Source organism: Phasianus colchicus, chromosome 8, assembly GCF_987193195.1.
Source record: "Phasianus colchicus chromosome 8, bPhaCol1.hap1.1, whole genome shotgun sequence".
NCBI lineage: Eukaryota > Metazoa > Chordata > Aves > Galliformes > Phasianidae > Phasianus > Phasianus colchicus.
The window spans coordinates 23,742,499-23,765,279 of NC_143443.1; the positions used below are offsets into that span (position 1 = coordinate 23,742,499).

General features: G+C 57.1%; 1 protein-coding gene across 1 annotated transcript; it reads left to right on the forward strand.

Annotated features, from left to right (window-relative positions):
* The first annotated feature begins 383 nt into the window (after window positions 1–383).
* On the forward strand, window positions 384–20,849 carry TRIM8 (tripartite motif containing 8). Its single transcript, XM_031597573.2, has 7 exons — window positions 384–1,262; window positions 1,681–2,329; window positions 17,580–17,675; window positions 17,813–18,046; window positions 18,540–18,571; window positions 18,884–18,999; window positions 19,270–20,849. The coding sequence occupies exons 2-7, from the start codon at window positions 1,760–1,762 to the stop codon at window positions 19,875–19,877; spliced, it is 1,656 nt and encodes a 551-aa protein (XP_031453433.1). The 5' UTR covers window positions 384–1,262; window positions 1,681–1,759; the 3' UTR covers window positions 19,878–20,849.
* The last annotated feature ends 1,932 nt before the right edge of the window (window positions 20,850–22,781 follow it).

A 22,781-nucleotide genomic window follows, 5' to 3' on the forward strand; every position in this document is an offset into this window, starting at 1 on the left:
CCGGGCCCCCAGCGCCGGGGCTGAGCCGCGCAGCTCCGAGGCGCCGCCCCGCTCTCCCCCCCCACCCCTCAACCCCCCCACCCGCCCCAACCCCGCGGCTCCCGGGGATCCGCGCCCCCCCCGGCCGCGGCCGCCTCCCGGGGGCGGCGGGAGGAAGGCCGGGCGTGGGGCCGCCGGGCAGCGCAAGATGGCAGGAGGCGGCGGGGGCGGCCGCGGGGGGCTCTGCTGAGCGGCCCCGACGGGACGCGGGGACACGGGGACGGAGCCCGCAGCCCCCAGCGGGGCGGGGGCAGAGAGCGGCGGAGAGAGGCGACATTCTTCCGACAGGAGGGGGGGTGGGGTGGGGGGGGTCGGGCTTTTTTTTTTTTTTCTTTTTTTTTTTTTTTTTCTTTTTGCGTTTCCCTGCGCCTCCGCTCCGCTCTCCAATAGGGCAGCGCAAAATGGCTGAGGGCTGACTCGCCCGGAACCGCACGCTCCGGCCCCGCTCCGCTCCGCGCAGCCCCCGGCCCCGCCGCGACCCCCGCCCGCTCGGCGCATTGTTCCGGGGCGGGGGAGCAGGGCAGCCCCGCTCGGAGCCCCTCCGGTCTTTTTTTGCCCCTCTCCGAAGAGGACGCGGCCCCCCGTGAGAACCCCGGCAGGTTGATTTGGGGCTCTCCCCTCCCTCCCTTTGCGAAACCCATTTTCTTTTTCATTCCTATTTATGAACGGAGGCAGCGCCTGAATGGTTGGCCTGTCCTCCGCTGAGCTCTCCCATTCACCACCTCACAATTCTGAAGCAGCCGAGAGGGTTTTTTCCCCTCGTTTTTTTCCTCTCTTGTCTTTTTCCCCCCTCTTATTTTATTTTATTTTTTTATTTTTGCTGCAAACCTTTGGGGCTGCGGAGAGAATTCGTGTTTTTTTTTTTTTTTTTAATTGTTATTATTTCACGTCGTCATCGTCGCTGTTATTTTTTTTTTTTTCAATTTCCCCAGTCTTCCTCCTTTTCCCGTTTTGGATCTTAACCCTTTGATCTGTTTCCTTTAAAAGACTCCGATTCCGAGCTCCCATCGCGGAGAAAGCCGGGATAAAGCCCGGAGGCAGCCCAGCCGCTCTGCTGTAGTCAGCTGGGGGGGGAGGGTGGGGGACAGAAGTCCCTTTAAAATATTGAATGTCGGCAGCGAACCCAAGGAACGAAAAATCAAACCTGGAGCGCTGAATTTCGGAGCTTTATATGGAACGCGGAGCCCGGCGCTGGATTTTGTATGGATTTCTTTCAACCTTCGGTAAGTTTTGATTCACCCTGCGTACAGCTGAGAGGAGACCCAGTGCTGCTGGGGGCTGTTAAGACTTTGGGCTGTAAATCCTCCAATATCACATTGCTGGGTTGCTGGCTTTTTTTTTTTTTTTTTTTAAACTGTTTGCGTTGTGTTTTTAACCGAACGCCACAGATATGGCCCCGTCCCCGGAGGCGTTCAAGGCCGGGTTGGATCAGGTCCTGGTCCCTGATCTGCTGGTCGGCACCCAGCCGCAGCAGGGGCTCGGAGCTGGATGAGTCGGGTCCCCCCCGACCGAAGCCATTCCGTGGCGTTTTCTCGCTCGAGATTCCTCGAGTGCTGCCCCGTGGCTCCTCGTGCCCTCGGTTTTGAGCTCCGTGGGGCGGAGGGGCGGCCCGGCCGTTCACCCCAGCGCTTCCCATTGCAGGGCGACGCGACCCTGGTGCCCGTCTGTAGACCCAACTGAGACGTTTGGTGGGGAGAGCCGCCAGCGAGCGCCGGCAGCGATGGCCGAGAACTGGAAGAACTGTTTCGAGGAGGAGCTCATCTGCCCCATCTGCCTGCACGTCTTCGTGGAGCCCGTCCAGCTCCCCTGCAAGCACAACTTCTGCCGGGGCTGCATCGGTGAGGCGTGGGCCAAGGAGACGGGCTTGGTGCGCTGTCCGGAGTGCAACCAGGCGTACAACCAGAAACCCAACCTGGAGAAGAACCTGAAGCTCACCAACATCGTGGAGAAGTTCAACTCTCTCAACCTGGAGAAGCCTCCCTCTGTCTTGCACTGCGTCTTCTGCCGCCGGGGCCCGCCGCTGCCCGCCCAGAAGATCTGCTTAAGGTGCGAGGCCCCGTGCTGCCAGTCCCACGTCCAGACCCACCTGCAGCAGCCCTCCACGGCCCGTGGGCACCTCCTGGTGGAGGCGGACGACGTGCGGGCCTGGAGCTGCCCCCAGCACAACGCCTACCGCCTGTACCACTGCGAGGCCGAGCAGGTGGCCGTCTGCCAGTTCTGCTGCTACTACAGCGGGGCCCACCAGGGACACTCAGTCTGTGATGTGGAGATCCGGCGCAATGAGATCAGGGTGAGTCCGACGTCCGCTGATGCCCGTGAGATGTCGCGATGATCTCCACCCGCTGGAGCGTCCGCGGGTGGGATGCACGTCTTGGCGGTTGGTTGGCCACCGTGCTTGAGATCGTGGTCCCTGTGCGAGACGTTGTGGTGATCTCCACCCCATGGAGCAGCCATGGCTGGGCGCATTTGGTGGTCAGTTGACCACTGTGCTCGAGGTCTGGCCGCTGTGCTCCATAGGAGGTGCTGGGGTAGTGGTCCTGAGTGCTGTGTGGCCACCCTGGGAGGGTTGAGGAGGTGCTGGGGTGTTCTGAGCCCACTGTGCTGCGAGACCGCTTGATGAGGTTCCCCACCATCGTAGAGGCTGTGTTGGGTAGGAGCCTCTTCGTGGTGGTTCTCAGCTGGGGATTCTTCCTCTGCCTCCTGGATCTGTGGCGTGCCATATTTGTTTCCCAACAGGCTCATGTTTGCGTAGCATCTACCCAAAAGCCATCCTCCTGGCCAGCACCGCGGCCTGTTGTTGTAGAGCTTTGCCAGTGCCCTCTGCAGCACTGGGGCAGCCAGGAGGAAGTCGGCAGGAGCAGACATGTTAGATCGTGGCTCGGCTGGGCGCGGCGGGGAGGGCCAGATTGCAAGGACGGCGCCTCCCACAGGGGTCTGCTGGGCCCTTGGTGTCCCCTTGGTGCTGGGTGGGGGTCTCAGTGCTGAGGAGGGGGTGATTGGAGATTTCAGCCCTGCCATGGTTCAGGGTCAGCTGGCAGCTGTTTGGTGATATGCATTAAAATTTGACGGTGGGTGGTGGTGTGTGTGTGTGTGGGGAGTGGGGGGGGGGGTGAGAGGAGCCCCAAAATGCAGATCCAGGCGCCCGACCCCGGGATGACAAAGCCACTGTGCGACAGGGACGTGGCCCTGGCCATTGTAAGGCTGGTGAATGTCAGAGCCCGGCTCTTCCCACCGTCCTCCCCTTCCTCCTGTATGGCCGGCACCGGATGAGCTTCGTGTTAGGCATTCAGCAGAGATGTGGCTTCTTGCTCCGGGGGGCCCAGGGTTGGGTTTTGGCCAAATAGTGCTTTTTCTAATCAGGATAAAGGGGCGGCAGGGGCCTGCCCCCAGTCCCTGTGGCAGCAGGAGGCGTTGGGTTTGGGGAAAGTGAGTCGGCCGTGCCTGTGGCTGGGCCATCTGGCAGCGGCTTTCACCACGGCTCCACACCCTGAGGGGTATCACACAGCTTCGCTGTCGCCCTGGTGCCCCCCGCCCACCTCGACCCTTCTGGAGGGCCCCGGCGCTCGTCCGACAAATAAATATTTAACAATGAATTGAATGGTGATTACTGTAAAATGGGGATGATTTCCTGTGTATTTTAATGTTGCCAAAATGAGTCACCATTTAGCAATAAAAAAAAAAAAAAAAAAAAAAAAGGAGTCATAAATAAAAATTGCAGTATAATTACTTTCCAATTGGATGGCCAGGCCTGCGGGGGGGTGGGGGAGCAGCTCCCAGCCTGAGCTCACAGGAAGGTTATTTTCCTCTCAAGGTTTTTTGGGGGAAAACCAGAGACCTCCGTGGAGGTGCCACACGCACTGGGAGGGGAAGGACCCAGGCAGGCTGACGGAGAAGGGCTGTTCTGTTTCTATTTATAGGGAATGGTTTTGGTCTCTCTCTGGCAGGGTGGGGGATCCACCCCGGCGGGCAGGGATGGGGACCTGGAGTGTTTTTCCAGGTCCCTTTCCAGGACGCTTTGATCTCATCGATCCTCGCTCTCTGCATTTTTCTGTTGCTGTGCCGTCGTTAGGGCTGGATGTTGGTGTTCCAAACAACCTGGCACAAAGCAAGGCCAAATTTTGGCCCTGCTGTGAAATCTGAGGATGTGCGGCTGGGTAGTGAAGGGTCTGTATAGTAGAGCCGTGGACTTACGGTGTGACCTTGGCCAAATCCCTTAGAACCTCCATCACTGCGTTATCTTAATTTCCCATCCCTGCAGCGATCAGCTTGTCTCTTCTCACCGTTGGGTGCTGAGCCCCGAGCTGGGGAATGGGGCAGTAGGGTCCCTGCTATGGCTCCCTATTCTCATGGACCGAGAGTGTAGCTACCTCAGCCCCAAACTGGGCCACGTGCGTGTCCCCATCCTGTGTGCGCTCAGCGGCGATGGCTGCGTGTGCGCCGATGTTGGCATGGGATTCCCGGCTGCCGGCTGGCTCCACACTGGGGGATGCGCTCCTGGAGCATCGCGTGTCCCTGCCAGCAAATGGCCCTGAGAGATTTGTTCCGTGTGCGCCTTTGGGAAGCTCGTAACTGAGAAGTGAGTCAAAGTTTGGAGGCTCAGAGCCTCATCCTCCACCCGGTGTCTGGCATGCGGGTTACGGGCGTGGGATTGACCCAGTGGCAGAGGCGGCCTCGGGGGCCGGGAGCCTGCAGTGCCCTGTGCCGTCATTGTTCCCTGCAGCCCACCTCAGGGGGCTTTGTGCTGGGCAGGCAGGGGCTTCGAGCTCTTTGGGGAGCAGACCCAGTGCTTCCTCAGCTCGCATGGCGCCCAGCATCGTGGACTCGCCAAGCCCTGGCTCACAGTTGGGTGAACCCAAAGGTGCAAGCGTAACGCAAGCAGTAAATAAAATATGTGGTTAATCTTGCTTTTGTGGGCGTATCAGCGCCTACCTCCCCTTCCCCCCCCGTGAGATGTTTTCTCCTTTGTTTCCTGTTTTTGTAGTGCTTAAAGAGGAAAAAAAAAAACACGCTGACAACCCACCCTCTTTTTGTGCTTCTTGACGTGGTGTTTGTGTCGAGGTCTTGAAACGAACCATTTTTTCCTTCCATCTTTTCTGCGGAGCCATTTACCTCCCAAACCAGGGCATGGGGGGGACCTTCTCCTGGATTGAAATCAGGAAGTTCCCCCAGTCGGAGGAGGGGGCCCCCTAAGTATTTTTGTTTGCCCAGGACGAGGACAGGAGCATAAGTGGGAAGGCAGCAGCCAAAGGAGGACGTGTGAAAGGGGCTCACCTGAACGTTTGCTGGGTACCGTTGCAATTGTCCCACCGTTGTGCGGGATATGCTTGGTTGTACTGCTGCTGGAGGTGCTGCCAGTGGAAGGGATTGGCTGGGGGCTCTGCTCCTGCTTTGGTAACATTTCAAGGCTCAGAGGCAGCTTCCCTCTGACCTTGCTTCCTGCACCGTGTGGGAAGTCAAGAGAAAATCCCGCTGCCTTCTGAAAACTCCAGCACGTCTGAACGAAGAGGAGGCGGACGCGCCGTGAACTGCGGGAGGTTTTGGAGCCAGCTCTTCAGGGTGTCTGGCTCTGACACCTGGCAGTGTGTGTGTCCGTTGTCCCATCCCCATGCTCCCCTCTGTGCCATGGGTGCAGTGATGGCACCCAGCAAGCCCTGGTGCTGGGGCCGTGTGGTCGGCCCCGCCGCAGGCTTGAGCTGCTGTAGGTCGATTTACTCCGGAACAGGTTTGGTGACTTGCTATGGGGTGGTTTTTTATGGGCTCACTTATTTTCCAGATGAGTTGTTTATGAGGAGCGTGGCATGCAGCCCACGGAGGCACTGTGAGTGCAAGGACCCAAGTTCTCAGGTGTGAATTGAGTGCTGTGGTGCCTGGCAGGCGCTCCCCAGAGCTCTCTGCACATAGCCGGTCCCCGTGGTAGGCCCTGCAGAACGGGGGCTGTGCAGGTCTTTGAGCTGGAACCAGCGTTTGCCTCTCCTGGGGTCTGGATGCAGGGCCTTTTCTTGCTGAGCTGGAGCACTTCCCTTGTCTGTAGCCTGTCAAGTCCCCAGCAGTTGCTTGCTTCAGACCCGCAGCCACAAGTTGTCTGCACAGTCACCCGAGAAGTGACAGCGGAGGTGGGGGACACAAGCATCCAGTGCCTATGGTGGGAGGAAGGAGGTGAAGAGGAGGAGGAGGGGCCGTGCTGAAGGATGCTGATTTTCCACAGTGGAAAGTGCTGTGTGTATGGGTGCTGGTGAAGAGCAGGGTGGGAGGGGAAAAGAGGCAGTCATCTGAAGGGCTCGAGCCAAGGGTGCAGGGGTAGAGATGTGGCAATGGGGGACGTGGCTTGGTGGCCATGGGGTAGGTTGATGGTTGATCTTAGAGGTCTTTTCCATCCTGAATGATTCTATGGTTCTTCCCATTCCTCAGCCTCCTGGGAGCCAGGGAGCACGGGGAACCTTTTCTTCCCCTCCCATGGCTCTGGCAAAGCACTGACAGCAAGCCGTCCCCAGATCCGCAGTGGTACCCAGGAGCCCGTGCTGATGGGCCCCTGCCCCTTCCCGAGCGGGGCAGAGCTCCGGGGGGCCGGAGGAGGAGGAGGCAGATTTCTATGGCTCACAAAGGGCACAAGCGATCTGATCCATGCAACTGCCCAAGAATAAAGAGGCTCTTACACTGCTGGCTGCCCTGACCTCTCTGCGCTCTGTTTGAGGGGACAGCGTGTGACCACACAGGGATTTCTCCGCTGCACTTTGCAGGAAGGCAGCGGGCTTCAGTCCCCAGCTCTGCCTGCACACTGCCGTATTTTTGCTGTTTTAGTGGTTATCTGTTATCTGGAAATCTTGATATGCGGTGGTAATTTTTCTTTCCTTCTCTTTAATTTCTTGTAATATATATATATTTTTTAAATCTGACCCTGAAATGGGGCTGAGAGCAGCAGTGCTTCCAGAGCAGGGACAAAAGTAACCAGGAAACACAGGGCAAGAGAGGAGGGATCGACACCGAAACAATGAAATAGCCAAGCAAGGGAAGGCTGAATGCTCAATAGCACAGGGCTTTGCAGAAATGCCTGGCTAGTGCAGTATTTTATAATCAGCTTCTGTGCTGGGCTGGCCTGCAACAGTAGTGTGATGGGGGAGGAATGCTTTGAATTAGCTGGATGCCAGAATTAATTCTGTCAGAATTCAAATGTACATGTATGTACAGATTTATAAATAAGCACTTGGAGCTAGATGCTGCTTTGCCACGCAGGCTCTGGGGCAGAGTCTGGTCTGGCCTTGCTTTTTTCTTGGGGGGAAAAACTGAAATGCTGCAGATCTGTAGCAGTGGCTGGTGACTTTGTCAAGTTGCTGCGTTCATCGGCAGCCTGCAGGCTTGGGAGGTGCTGGCTTCTTGCAGGAAGGAGGTGGCTTGATGGAGCCAGAGCTTGGGTTTGCGTGGTGCGGTACACAAGTGAAGCTCCATTTGCTGGATGGGGCAGATGCTACAGGGAGCTGTGGGGTTTGTGGGACATGGGCAAGGAATGTTCTCCCCTTCCTGTCATCCATAGGAGGAGGTCTGGTAGGGGCGCCCAGCTCTTCCCTGCCCAGGAGGGCTGAAGGCACCGTGGTTGGGAACGGGAGGAGATGCCTGCTCCCAAACATGGAGGGATGGGCGGTTGTTTGCAAGCACGAGATGCTGGATGCACGCAAGAGATGTTACATCTGTCCTCCAGATGAACTCCGGGAAGAGGTTCCCAGTGCTGGATCCTTCCTGATAAGGGCAGCTCTGGCCCCCTCTCACCAGGGGACCGTGCCTGCCTGCTCTCTGCCTTGTGATGTGCCTGTGGTGGTGACAGGAGCAAAGTCTCTGTCTCAGAGCAGCGCCCTGCTGTTCTGGAGCCGTGGCTCCTGCGTACCGTGCTCTCAAAACGCTCCGTTTGCTGGTCCGGTGCACCACAACTGCCAGAAAATACATAAATTAGCACCAAGTGATTTAATTCCTCTGCTTTTTCTCCCCCACTCCGCGCTCTCTCTCTCCCCGTATCTCTCCTGTCTCAGCTCCCTGCTCTGTGCCTGCTCGGGGGGGGTGGCTCCGGCGCGGGTTGCAAACAAGAGAGCTGCGGATGGCTCCAGATGAGGCAGTTGGCAGGGAGTGACGTTCCGGATGGCTGTGTCTCTCTGAAATATGAGTACACGCTGTCAGGCCAGCCGGCTGCAGGACGCGGTGCTGGGCTGCCCCTTTCCCCCCTCCCCATTGCACTGCATCCCCCCAGTCCTGGTCTCCTGGTGGGTGACCTGGGAGCTCCATCCCAGTGCTGGAGCCCCGTATCCCAGTGGAGGGGCAGCTTCCCTGCCGTACAGCAGCTTCAGCTGGTTATTGTGTGGCTCCAACCCCCCCAGCGCCGCAGCCCCTCTGTTGCTCTGTGCTGGAGCTGAGCTCTGGGCTTGGGTGCTGGGCCACACGCAGACCAGTATCGATCATGCTGGGGGTGGGCAGCTATTTTTGTGGCAGCGCTGCGGGCCTTTGGGTTTTTGCTCCTGGATGTGCTGAGGGAGGTGGGGGGGCTGGAAGGGGCTTTCCCGTGTACGCTGCCATGTCCTTAGGCTCCATACCCTCCTGCTGGAGGGGGCTGCATCCCTTTCCCCACCCGTATCCGCCGGTTGTTGGGTGGGAGCAGGCATTCCCTGCAGGTGAAACTCCTCTGCGCTCAGACAAAGGGATGGGGGTGTGGGTGCCTCCCTTTGTTCTCTGTCCTGGTACACCCAGCTCCGCCAGCAGAAGCCCCTCCATGCATGGCTCTTGGGTGGATGGAGTGGAAGAAATATGCCACGCAGTCCCCAGCTCTGTGCTGTCCCTTTGGGGAAGGGGCTGCTCCCCCCATCCCTCCTTCCCTTGATGCTCTCGGGCCCCGTAATGGTGGGGGTGGCTGGATTTGGGGGGGATTACTGCAGCTCTCCTTCTGTGAGTTGTGTGTCTGTCAGACAGGGGCTCGATGCGGTGTAGGGGCAGGATCTGCCCTGGGATGGAATGGGGACACCTTTTGGGGTTGTGTTCTGTTCCTGTCTCGGCTTGCTGGGGCATCCAGGCAGGGGACTGGAGGTGAACTCCTGTGCATCTTGCAAAGGCCACCCCTCTCCAAACCCATCATCCATCAAGGCTGTGAGTCCAACAGGCAAAACTGTGGACAGTCCTTGAGCCCAGGCTTCTGTAGCTTTTTGGTGGGATGGAAATTGCTCCCACTCACAGCCCTAAGCCTAGCACAGCCCCCAGGACCTTGCTGGGCAGGGGGGCTGCCCTTACCCCAGTGCTTCTGCCCTTGGTCCTCCCTGAGATCTGCTTGTGGCTCCTGGTATCTGTCAGCACATGCAGCGTTGATCAGTGTTTATTGAGGTGCTTTTGCAGTCATCTACTAAATAACACCGAGGCAACAAGCAGAAGCAAAACTGTCATCTACGTGTTCAAGCTGGAGCTTCCTTGGAAAACATTCCTCCTTCCCAAAATGCAAAGCTGAGCTTTGCTGGAGAGAACGATGAGAAGCATCCGAGCAGACAACCTTCACGCTGCCCGCAGTCATGTGTCATCACAGCACAGGAATTTGAGGGAAGCGTTGTGCTTCCCCTGAAGCTGGGACTGGGAGCTGGAGGACGTGGGGTGGTGGGAGCCCATGGGGTGTGGACCCTGAGTTGTGGTGTGCAGGTAAGGAGAAGCTATCGCATGCCCCAAGCAGTACATGGGTTTTCTCGTGGGCACGAGGTTTTGGGGCTGGACCTGCCCCTCTAGAAAATGGCAGCACGGCCCCAGCTGGAAATGGCTCCTCTGGCTGCACGCTTTGCACTGCCCATCCTGCATGGCTCCGGCACATCCCTTAACCTTTGTGCTCCACTGCATCCCCTTTAAAAGAGGATAATGAAAGTGAAAGAGGGAAGTGGCGGGTGCTAGAGGCACCTTGGGCTGCCAGGCTTGATAAAGCGCTGCTGATGTGCTGGGGACACGAGGAGCAAGGTTTTGAGCCTGCAGATCAAATGCCAGGTCCATCTGCCCTCAGATTTCCTCAGGGCTGCTCTGCTTTGCCCAGCTCTGCAGCGCTTGCATGGAGAGAGGGCAGCTAGCAAAATCCCTCTTGTTTGGGGTTGGAGGCTGAGCTGCTCACACGGCTCATGCAGGCTGGTGACACCGGCAGGGAGCAGAGCAGGTCCTTGCTCCTGGGAAGAATGGAGCTGGCCGAGTCCGAGCTTCCAGGCTCTCATCTCCCATCAGATCTGGAAGATAGATGACACCTTGGGGGCCAGAGATCGATAATGTCAGAGGCTGGCCTGTAATCAGGCGAGATTAAAAACCAATGACAGGCGTCCTCCCAGGAGCAGCAGTCAGCATGTTGAAGGAGCATAGTGGGGGCTGCATCCAAGCCCCCTCCCCAGCAACGCATCTGACATCGAGCAGGTCCCCTACGGCACCCTGTCCCCTATCCCTGTGAGCTGGGCATGTGGGGAAGACAAAAGCAAGCCGGCATGGGGCTGGTGTGTGAGGCTGTTAGGTGCTGGGGTGGATTGGGGCTGCAGAGAAAGGGGTGGCAAGGCTGCGTGGTGAGGCTGTGGGTACCGCCTTATAAACATGCTTGGTTTTGAGCATGGGATCAGAGAGAGGAATTTGGAAGTGCTGGTGGCTAGTGACTTTGCTTGGATCCGTTGGTTTTACCTGCTTTTGTGTATTAACTAGGGCCAGATGCACATGGGCAGTGATGGGCAGTCAGAGCACATGGTCACATTTTGAGGTGCTGCTTTTGGGGTCACCTTCCCATGTGGGCAGCGGCTCACCACAGTGGAGGAGGTTGAATTCATTTATTTGCAAGAGCATATTGCTATAAACTCCTGGTCCTTTTTCCTGTGCGTCCTTCAATGGGTGTGCAATCGTTTGCCATGCTCAGGCTTGGAAATAGAATGTTTCTATTCCTTCCCAAAGTCAAGGGCAATGAAGGGAGAAGGGGCCGTGGTGCCCTGCACGCTGGGAGCTGGAGGTGCCGGCTGCCTTTGCCCTGGGCTCCTCTTCCCCTTCCTCCCACTCCCCGCCAGGAAGCCTGGTGCTGTGAAGTAATGCCTGCTGACACCGTGCTGTGCCAGCGGCGAAACAGGGAGCGCAGGGAGCTGGGGAGTGGGCTGTGTACTGAGGGCGCCAGGGGCTTGCCTCTCCTTGGGCTGCCCCAGGGCTGTGTGCATCTCTTTGGTTACAGTCGTGTCATGTGCACGCAGGGCTCAGCAGCTGGCTGGGTGCTTCCCAAGGGGAGTGTGAGGCTTTGGGATGTGTGGTCCCCTCTGGTCTGGCATCGCTGCGCTGTGGAGCCCAGGTCCCTGCCTCCTGCTCCAGACTGGATACAAGGATCAGTCTTTTACAGTAAGAGTGGTGAGGCGCTGGCACAGGGTGCCCAGAGAGGTGGTGACTGCCCCAACCCAGGAGACACCCAGGATCAGGCTGGAGGAGCTCTGAGCACCTGATGGAGCTGTAGGTGTCCCTGTTCACTGCAGAGGAATGGGACTGGATACAGGTCCCTTCCAACTCAAATGATTCTATGCTTTTCTGCTCCGCCAGCCCGCAGCTCGGCCCTTCTGTGTCACCGAGCCGGGGAGGGGATTCGGTCCTATTCTTACTCATTTGCAATGTAAATATTTTGATCCCGAGGACGTTGCTGGGAGCTGGGTGTCACGTCGAGGAGCGTGATTCATTCATGCTGCCGCAGCTCAGAGCACAATGAGGCGGCGCTGGGACTGATCCCATGGATTTCCTGCGAGCGCGGCTGGCGGGAGATGGGACGTCACGTTTGGCTGAGCCCTCTTTGCTCCATCCTGTGAGCCACGAGGGCTGTGCCCTGCCCAGGCCTTGCCACCTCCCAGCTCCCGTGGCCGCAGACTTTGTGCTCGGTCCATCCATCCCTCGCTTTCCTCGCGGGGCTCTGCTCCCCGTGCTGGGATGACGGCAGGGTGCGAGGGCAGGCGGTGCCGGGGCCGATCCCTGCATCCCTTGCACGTCTCCATCGCGTGCGCTGAGTGCTGCCCCGTCCCCGCCGCGCTCGCAGCCAGGTGCGGCTCTGGATTCATTCTGGCACCCTTCGTTAGTCCGTGTTTGTTCACGCCGCATTTTTCTTTCTGCTGGCTTGTTTGGACACGCACTGGTACATTCACGGCACTCAGGCAGTAACGTGAGGCTCTTTCCCATTAGGAAAGGGGCCAGGATTCGGGGGGCTGGGAGGGCGGCTTAAGCAGTAGTTTCTGAGATATTTCCTCCCGCTGCCACACCCTGCGTGAAAGAGCAATATCCGCGGCTTCAGCTGCTATCGCCCGGCTCCCAATGTCTCTCTTTTAATATAGATTGGTATCATTTTGCATTTTAAAGTAAAAACACGCTGCAAGCTGCAGACAGCTGTCGGTTGGCAGCTTTGTTTGAACATCTGGTGTTGCTGGGCTGCTGTTCAGCACGCTCTGACTACGGGATTCATAAAGATTAGAATCCGGGCGCTCGGATTCTCAACAGCCACCGCCTTGCAAATATGGGGTGGGGGAGAAAACCCAGCATCTTCCTTGTGAGGAGGCAGTGTGGGGGTATCTGGTGTGTCACACCGCAGTGCTCAGCACACAGCCCAGCAGTGGGGTGCTGCAGAGATGCCTGTTCGGACGCATCGTTTCCAGGAGAAATGGGGTCCTCCTCTTTGACTCAGCTGCTGAGATTGCCACGGCCGTACGCCCGGCCCATCCCCGTGCTCTCCCATGGGCACCTCGCAGCACTAAGCTGCCTCTAAGCCCCTAACAGGTTTTGTAGATCTTGTTAGTTGATCTGCATTTTTGCAGAGCTCTCCGGACGCAGCCCATCGGCGCGTAAGTCACCTTGACTTGCCGCAAGGCGTTGACTCCCAAGTCACTTTCAGTCTCCATTTCTCAGTCGGAGGTGCACAAAAGAAATAAGTGCCCTCTTATCTTTATTAGAAAAAAAAAAAAAGCTGCCTGGAGAAACGTAGCTGTGCTCTGGTTGGTGCAAGCCAGTAACTGAGGTGCGTGTAAACCTGTTCTGCCCTCGTTGGTGTTGATTTAACTTACCAGTACAAATTAGAATAGCCTTGAGCAGTTGGAAGTTTAACTGCATCGGTTAGGAGGAAAAAAGTCACTGCCTTGGAATGAAAGCGGAGATCTCTCCCTCATGCTGCCCTGAGCCCAGAGAGGAGCTCTGTGCCATGGGCACAGCCAGGCCCCTCGGTTCCAGGACCCCAGACTGGGCAGTGATGGAGCACGTGGCCGTGGATTGTCACCTCCACGCTAATGGACAATGGCAGTGCGCATGGCTGTGGGTTGTTGCCTCTGTGCCAGTGGACAATGATGGGCATGTGTCCATGGGTTGTCTTCTTCACACTGATGGACATCCCTGCAGCTGGGACATGGGAGCCACCTGCCACATGGGTAGCTTCGCAGGTGGTACCTGAGTGCCTTCCACCTGGGTCCAAGTCCTGGGCTGGTCCCAGGGAGTGGGGTCAGCCCCTGCCCGCCTCACTGAGCCGTGGGGCAAGAGGAGGAGCAGGGGCTGTGGCTGAGGGCTCAGACTTTGCAGGCTTACGTCGAGCAGAGGTCTTTGGGCAGGGGAGAGGCAGCTCAGCCTTCAGCAGGAGGGAGGGAGAGGCTGGCTGCATTTCAGTCCTGCGGGGAGAATGCTCTGAGATCACACAGGCCAGCTGGATCTTGAATCTGAGATGTTTATTTGGAAGAGGGAGTGCGGGTTTCTCAATTGTACAGGGGCTGCAGATGGGGGAAGGCTGGCTGCCGGGCGATGGCAGTGGGTCCACATGGGGTGGTTGCATTGGAAGGCAAAGGCATCACGCCAGGACAGCCTGGGACAGCGCTGGGCTGCAGCACACAGCAGCCTGGAGGGTGTTGGGATCCACTGGGGGCGAGTGGGATGGCAGCAGATGGAGGCAGGACTGGGGGTGCTGCCAAACCCCACTAGTTTCTTCATGGCGATTATGGAAGGAACAACTCATGGATGATACAGCACAGCAGCGTGATAGAGGACTGGTGTGAAGGGCAGGGCTTTGTGATATGACCAAGTTACAACCTCCTGTTGGGGCTGCCTCTATGAAACGAGAGACTGAAGAAGGAAAAAAGGTTAGGGCCCCCACAGCTTCCATCTGAACTGATAGAAACTTTAATCCCGGAGGATGCTGCTGCAGGAAAACGGCAACAGCCTTCCTGGGCATCATGCTTGGAGGAAGCTGGAGTCTAAAGGAGTGGAAGCAGGAGCTGGGAGCTGTACTGCATGGCCAGGAGCTGGGCTGTCCCCACCCCCTGACACCAGGGAGGTGTAACCTGGCTCCCTGCTGGTGTGGCTGGACAGAAGGCAGAGCCCCAAATAATCCCTGCAGCAGGAGGAAGCAGGGGCTGGGGAGGCGAATGGATGGCCTCAAGGTCCTTCTGAAGGTCGCTACTGGACTGAGAATAGGTCCCCATTTCCCAGCGTCCAGTATCCTGCTGCCAGCCTCTGCCATGCAAGGCCTCCTGGTTTCCCCCTGCTCACAAGCTTTCCCTTGCTGCAGCTATAAACGGGGGGGAGGAGCATTCTGCAGGACAGGCTCAGCCCCAGGGCTGGGGGCACCAGCATGTCCCCACACCAGCGGGTTGTGGCTGGCTGCAGCACTTGGCTGCAGCTGGAGTGGGCAGTGGGGATGGGGCATGGGGTGCTGGGGTGATTACAGGAGATGGGAATTGGGACTCTGTCCTTTGTTTTCTCCTCCCGAAGTGCTCAGGGCCTTGCAAGGAGGTGGCATGGGATTGCTTGGTGTGAGCAAAGGGCTCTCTGGTGCTCCCAGCTCTGGATATCCCAGACAGCTCCTCTGCCCTACCAGAGATCAAGCAGCCCCAGTTCTGCACGGGGAGCGGCACAAGAAAAGCAAAACCCCACACTCAGGACAGTGGGGGAGACCTGGTGCTCCATCCTGAGCCCCCTCACCCCACTTACTGTAAGTGTGTGTGGGATGAAACCCCAGCAGCAAACATTTCCTTCCTGTCTCTGTAAGGCAATCAGCTTCTGACAGTGCTGTGGGGCTTTGCAAGAGCTGTGTGTGCCCAGCAGTCAGCATGAAACCCCCGGGGTCTGTGAGGTTCCCAGATCTGGGGGGGGACTCCCTCTGTCCTTGGCTGGGTTTGAGGTATCTCCTTTTTTTGGGAGATGTGTGGGCTCTGCCCATGATGCTGCAGCACCAGAGGACATCCTCAGGATGGACCAGAATAGCTCTGCATGTGGGTTTTTCTTAGAAAATCAGTCAGTGGGTGTGAGGCCGGGTGACTGTGTCTGTGCGTCCCTCCCTGCCGCCGGCTTTGTGCACATTAGCATTCAGCAGAGCGACCTCAGGCCCAGCTCCAGCCCCGCGGAGCTCCGTGCTGGGATGCTTCTCAATGGGTGCCCTTGATGCAGGTCCTGCGCTCTGCTGCAGGTGGCTGGAGCCATTCCTGAGGAAAGCGTCTGTCCTCCTCCGCTCCCGTCCCACCTTCCTCCTCCTCCTCCTCCTCACCCCTCCTGCCCCACTCCCACCGTCCCGTCCTTCCGGTGGCAGCGCACAATGTCCCCATTCAGGCGGTGGCTGTGCTTTGGTGGTGGGGGGACAGCCCAGGGCCGTGGGAGGAGGATGCTGGGAGCGATGTGCCTGGCCCCAGCCAGCTGCAGGGCTTTTGCTGCCTCCCACACCCCAACCTCCGCAGGTTTGGGGCTTTAGAAGTATTCCCTACCGCCCTGGTTGGGGCCTGGAGCCATGCGGTGACCCTGCATCATTGGAGCTGCACCATGGCACAAGCTCTGCCCCGGCCTTAATTTCTTGCTGCACCTTTGTTGTTCTGCTCTTGGATCTCAGCTGTTTTTGCTGTTGTTTTTTTTTTTTTTTTTTTTTTTTTTCATGAGAAAGGGGTGAGATCCCATATAATTCTGTCAGAACAAACTGGCATCCAGCGGCCAGCACTGCCTCACTTGGAACCCATTGGATTGGGGTAGAACAGCCTGACCACAGATTAATACATTAATTAATTTGTCACATTAGTTCACATCTGTTGTCACTGAAATACAATATTCCTCCATGCTGGGGAACTCCATTTATAACTGTGGTTGGAGATAACAGATTTGTGATTGAGGAAGCCCAATCCTCGTGGGGTCTGAGGGGCTCCTCCAGATCCCGCAGCCGGAGGGCCCCTGACACCTTCCACGCCTCAGAACGTGAATTGGAGCTGCTTGGAGCCTGGGAAGGGCTCGCGTGGGGAGAATGTGCACAGAGAGAGCTGCAGCCATCCCAGCACCAAGGTCATGCATGAAATATGAGAAATTACCCTGAGAAATTCTGATCCTGGAGGAGGAGTTCATGACTTCAGAAATACCAGATTTGGGAGGGGATGGAAGGGAAAGGGATATATTTTCCTTTTCAAAATATTGAAGGAATTCGGCCTGTGCTGCAGAGACAATGAGATTTCACCCCTCAGTGCCAAAAGGGCAGTTTGTACCCACATGTCCTGGTTGGGTTTCAGTGGCTGTGGGTGAGAAGCTCCCAATCTCAGGCACAGATGGGATGGAGCTGGCAGTGCGCGCCCAGTGCTGCTCGGTCCATCAATCCCTGCAGCATTGTCACATCCTGGGGCTGGTGGTGTCCCCATAGCCGTCTGTCTGCGCAGTGTGGGATGCACACACGGGCACTGTGGCACACAGCTGTGAGCAGGAGGATGGGGTTTTTTTAGCTCCTCATTATTATTAGCAGTAAGAGCTGCTTGTGGGGTGATGGCTGTGCCATGTGGCCAGGGTGGAGGTGCCCCAGCCCTTAAGGAAAACAACAGGATGGAGAAGGCTTCCAGTTCCTGCTCCGAGCGGAGTTGGAGGTGACAGCCTTTCCCCACAACGCAATTAATCCCGGCAGCGCTTCTGCCGCCCTCCCCCTCCCACCTCGTCCAGGAATTAATTACTTGATTATAAATCCCCGAGTGGCGGTTTATAATAGCAATAATCCCCTCGAAACTCATCCTTGCTGCCGCTTTCTGCCCATCTCACCCCCACTGCCAGAGCCCCTCTGTGCTGGGGGTCAGGATCCTTCATGAAGCCGGGGCTCACCCCGATGGCGTTCTGTCCCAGTTCTTTGGTGCTTGCTGGGGCCCAGCCCTGGGGTAACACAGCTCGGTGCCTCCTCTTTCTGTCCCTCCTGATTACACTGACACTGGCTCTAAGGCTTGTCACAGCGGTGGGGATGGGAGAAAGGATGTGGCGTGGCGTGGGGTGTGCAGGAGGGATGAGGATGGCTCACGGCAGACACTGGGGGTGGGTGATGGGCATCCAAATGGTAACTCCCATAACGGAGATGAATCCTTCCATGTGTGCCCCCAGGGCTTGGCTGGGACTGAAATGAGTGGTGAAATGGTACTCATGGGGCTGCCTTTATCCAGGGGACACAAATCAAGGTTCCCAGCCCTTAGAGCTTCATGTGGGCATCCTGGGGTGAGAGCCCAGGATGAGTTCAGCTTTGCTCGGGTATGATCCCAGAGCTCAGCTCTGATGGCTGCTCCTCTTTTCTTCCCCTGCAGAAGATGCTGATGAAGCAGCAGGACCGCCTGGAGGAGCGGGAGCAGGACATTGAGGAGCAGCTCTACAAACTGGAGTCTGACAAGCGGCTGGTGGAGGTAACGGGGCCAGCACCAAGGCCGACACCCCGGGGGTTTGGGATGGGCAATAGGGTGGGGATGGGGAAGGATCTGGGTGTCCGGCAGTGTCACAGAGGTTTGGGGCTGCCAAGGGGCTGACTGCTGCCATCCCCCAGGAGAAGGTGAGCCAGCTGAAGGATGAGGTGCGCCTGCAGTATGAGAAGATGCACCAGATCTTGGATGAAGACTTGCGGAAGACCATGGAGATCCTGGACAAGGCCCAGGCCAAGTTCTGCAATGAGAATGCAGCCCAGGTCCTGCATCTCAATGAGCGCATGCAGGAGGCCAAGAAGCTCCTCAGCTCTGTCCAGGTCATGTTTGACAAAACTGAGGATATCAATTTCATGAAGGTGAGAACCCTGTGCTGGGGTGGGAGGTGGCCATGGGCCAGATTTGGTGGTGGGGAGGCCTGGCTCACAGTGAGAGGGTGGGGACGCTGGTCTGGTGGAGCAGCCAACGTCTCTAATGGGCTCAGTGGTGCCCAGTGGGATTGGTGCAGAGGGGACAAAGGGGTTTGGGACTCAGTGCCCCTCCTTTGCCCTGCCAAATTTGTGGCTCATCCAGATGGGGAGGGTGGTGGGATGTCCAAGGACCAGGTGGCTTTACCACCTGCTGGTTCCCTGCTGGCTCTGGTGTATCTACCAGGAGTGTAGGGCAATCCAGGAGCACTGTGGGCCAGCACATCTTGCATCCATGGGATGTGGAAGCTTCCTCTTGCCCTGGCCACAGACACCCGGGTCCTGTGTCCCCTCCTGGGGGGACACAGAAGGTGACACCAGCAGGGAGGTGGATGCTGGGATGAGGACTGTCCTCACTGACCAGGGCTTCTCCTTCCCTTCCTAGAACACCAAGTCCGTGAAAATCCTAATGGACAGGTGAGTGCAGCGAGCGCGTTTGGAGAAGGGGTCTGTTGTGAGATGCAACAGCGTGACCTATGGAGAAAGAGCAGGGCTGGGGATGCTGCAGGGCCTCTTTTTCCCTCTCAATCTCCAGAGTGAGCTGGGCTGGCAGTGCTGGAGTTGCCCTGAGCCACTGGGGAGGGGCCTAGGGATAATGGATGGGAGCAGCTCTTGGGGAAGAAAGTCAGCCCCAGAGAGGGTAGGGAAAGGAGCCTGGTGGGAGGAAGGTGGACCCACCGCTGTGTGTGTTTTGTCCCTCACCTCTCCCCTCTGCCTCTGTCTCAACAGGACCCAGAACTGTACTGGTGGCAGCCTGCCTCCGCCCAAAATTGGCCACCTCAACTCTAAGCTCTTCTTGAATGAGATCGCCAAGAAGGAGAAGCAGTTTAGGAAGCTGCTGGAAGGTGGGTGAGGTGGGAGCATTGGGGGAAAAGAGCTTGGCTGCCTCCCGCATCCGGCACTGGGCATCCTGCAGGTCCCAGCATGAGACGATGGGGAGGACTGTTGGGCCACAGGGACCTTCTGTGGTCTGAATTAGGACACGGAGATGCTGCAAATGCAATCCGTGGCTTGTGGGATGGATGCATGCTGGGGTGATGCCTTGCGTTGCCTGTGGGTCTGTGGCCATCGGGATGGCATCCTGACACGGTCCCACTCTCCTGTTCCCCCCGCAGGTCCCCTGAGTACCCCCGTCCCCTTCCTGCAGAGCATCCCCATGTACCCGTGCACCGTCAGCAACTCCGGCGCGGAGAAGCGCAAGCACTCCACTGCCTTCCCCGAGGGCAGCTTCCTCGAGCCATCGTCCGGGACTGTGGCCAGCCAGTACATGAGCCAGGGCGCGTCGGCCGGCGAGGGGCAGTCCGCACAAGCCATGGTGCCTTGTAGCTCCACGCAGCACATTGTAGGACTTCCCAGCGGCCCGCAGCCGGTGCACTCGGGCTCCGTCTTCAACCCATCTCACTACCCCAACACCACGTCATCTCAGCAGTCCGTGCTCTCGCAGTACGGTGGGCGCAAAATCCTCGTCTGCTCGGTGGACAACTGTTACTGTTCCTCGGTGTCCAACCACAGCGGGCATCAGCCCTACCCACGCTCGGGGCACTTCCCCTGGACAGTCTCCTCGCAGGAGTACTCCCACCCGCTGCCGCCCGCGCCCGCCGTGCCCCAGTCGCTGCCGGGACTTGCCGTGCGGGATTGGATTGATGCGTCCCAGCAGCACGGCCGGCAGGATTTCTATAGGGTGTACGGCCAGCCCTCGGCCAAACACTACGTCACCAGTTAACCCGGCGGACGATGCGTCGGAGAGAGGAGTTGTGCTTCGTTTGGGCTTTTTGTTGGTTTTCTTTTCTTTCCAATCAAACCCAGCGTCCTTCCGCCTCGCGCCCCTCCAGGATTTTGGGGAGGGTTTGTGTCTCATCTCCTTTATATTTTCATTTTTAAAAGAAATAATAATGCTTATTTCCTTTCAATTCTTTTTAATTTAATTTCGGAACGTCCCTCCTGCCCCTTGCCAAAAAAAGATGAGGGGGGAATTACGGAGAAGCAGTGGATGGGGATCTCCATTGGGCGCGTTGCCCTTGCTCGCTGCCGACACCTCCGAAGGGACAATGGCACCTTCTCTGCTCCCACTCCTTTCAGTTATCCTTTTGGTTTGGTTCAGTTTCCCCCTTTCCCAACCTTTCTTTTTCCCTTTTTAAAATGAAAGAAAAAAAAAAATCTATCATTGATTCAGTATGAAATGATACGTGTAGATTTTGGGTTTGTTACTTTTATTTTTTTTTCTTTAAAGGCTGATTTTTTTTGTGTTAAAGGCCACCACCTCTCACACGTCTTGGCGTTGGTTGGTTTTGGTTTGGTTTGTTTTTTTTTTCCCCTCTCCTTCTTTCAGAGATTTGTAAATACACAATGGCAGGAAATTTAATGCACAAAATACAAAACAAAACAAAAAAACAAAAAAAAAAGGGAAAAGAAAAAAAAACACGAATAAATAATAATAATTAAAAAACAAAACAAAACAAAAAAAAAACTGTTCTAGTTTTCAGGAGGGGAAGTGTTGCCAAATGCACCCCCCCATCTCCCCCCCCCCCTGCGTATCGCTGATGCAACTTCCTGTAACAAGCACTTTGTATAAAAAAAAAGTGGACTTCCTGCTATAAGGCACAGGTATTTATTCTGTAACCAATTTTAGAACACACACACGCACACACACACACACACACACAAATATTCAAATAAATGTGATCACTTAGTGCAACCGCCTCGCTCTGCTGCGCTCTGCACGGTGCGGCTCCGCGGGGCTCCGGGTTCTGGGGAGGAGCAGCACTGGGGTTGGGATGAGAGCCCCCGAGCCAGCCCAGAACCCAACATGCCCTGTAGGGCCACAGGTCCCCTCCCTGGGTTCATCTCCCAGGGGGATGCTGGAGGGGTGACCCTCCCAGCCCGTGAGGATGTGAGTCAGGCGCAGGGCCGCGTCCTGCCTGCGGCCTCTGGAACAATCCCCATTGTGGCGGCACAGGGATGAGGATGGGGACGGCAGCTTTGCTGCCTGCAGCAGGATTGGGCATGGCACGGCCCCAGCCCTGTGGGAAGGATGAGGAAATGATGTCGTGCGGGGCTGAGCTGCTCTTTCAAGGGAATGGAGGCTGGTGGAGGGGAATGGAAGCCAGTGGGGCCAATCCAGGGGAAAACTGGGGCAGTGTAGAGGAATGGAAGCCAACAGAGGGGAATGGAAGCCATTGGGGCTAATCCAGGGGAAAAAGAGTAGCAGCCTCTATTGGGGCAATAGAAGGGAATGGAGGCCACTGAGGCCAATACAGGGGAAAATTAGGGCAAGAGAGGGAAATGGAGGCCAACCGAAGGGAATAGAGTCCAATGAAGGGAGATGGAGGCCAATGGGGCTAATCCAGGGGAAAACTGGGGTAATAGAAGGGAATGGAGGCCAATGCGGCCATTAGAGGGAAATGGAGGCCAGCAGAGGGGAATGGAGGTCAGCGGGGCCAACGGAGAGGAATGGAGAGGCCACTGCAGCCAATGGAGTGGAATGGAGGCCAAAGGGGCCTATCCAGGGAAAAATGGGACTTTCTGGATGCATTCAGGGATTTCTGTCATTCTTTTCAGGATTGGGTTTCACTGCATTTTTTTCTTTACTCTCCCAGCTGTCCTCGTCCTCCTCCTCTGTGCAGCTGTGGGCATTAAGGCACCTGTTGCCTATAGACGGGGCTCTGGGACATGTCCCCACCTGTCCCCATGCCTCATTGGAGCCCCAAAGGCAGCGCTGAGCCTCGGTACAAACCCCCTGCCTGTGACAAGACCCCAGCACTGGAACTGCTTGATGGCATGTGGGGACGTGGTGGCCTCGTGGTGGCAGTGGGACCAAGGGGGTAAGCCCAGTGCTGTGAGGTTCTGCTGATGAATGGCTCCATCTGAGGGGGAGAGGAGGAGGGGGTGAGTGGGGACCATCCATAAACAGCTCAAGTTGTGAATGGAAGGAGATGGATTGGGAGCTGGGTGAAAACATGTCATGCGGCAGAAAGAAAAATGAGCAGCTGGGTCGGACCAAATTGGTGTCTGATGAAGGACATGGGGCTGGGTGGAAAAAGGATCATGGGGCCGAGGGAGGCTGATGGGAAACAGCTGGGGCCAGGCACACACATCTGGTGGAGTGGTGAGGGGAGAGGTGGCACCAATGCTTGGGTTGTCCCGTCAGGTGGCACATCATGGGGTCAATGCTTCGCTCCCAGCTCAGCCCCAGGAAGAGTGCAGCTCTGGGGCTGTGGTAGCAATGGGGTCAGGTCCCCACCCATGCTTCCTCCAGCTTTAGGGACATACCCCATTGGGGCTCCACAGTGTCAATGGGTGCCCAGGTGGAGGAGCTTCCTCCACCATTTGCATGCAACTAAATGACAATCAGCATAATGAGAGTGAATGCAAACCGAGCTCCCAGTTTGCCACTAACTCCTTTTTTTAACCTTGAAAAGGATTTCAGCACAATCGTGCTCTGGCATCCATACTCCAGTGGGTTGGGGACCCCACACCCAGCCCAGGTCAATGCCATCAGATGGAAACCCCTTGTCCCCATGGAAGGACAGGTGCCACTATGTCACAGTGTGGCTTCCAGAAGCCTTTTTGAGCTGAGGACCCCCGAGACCCCCCATCGCCCCAGGACTCCCCTGGGAATGTGGCCCCA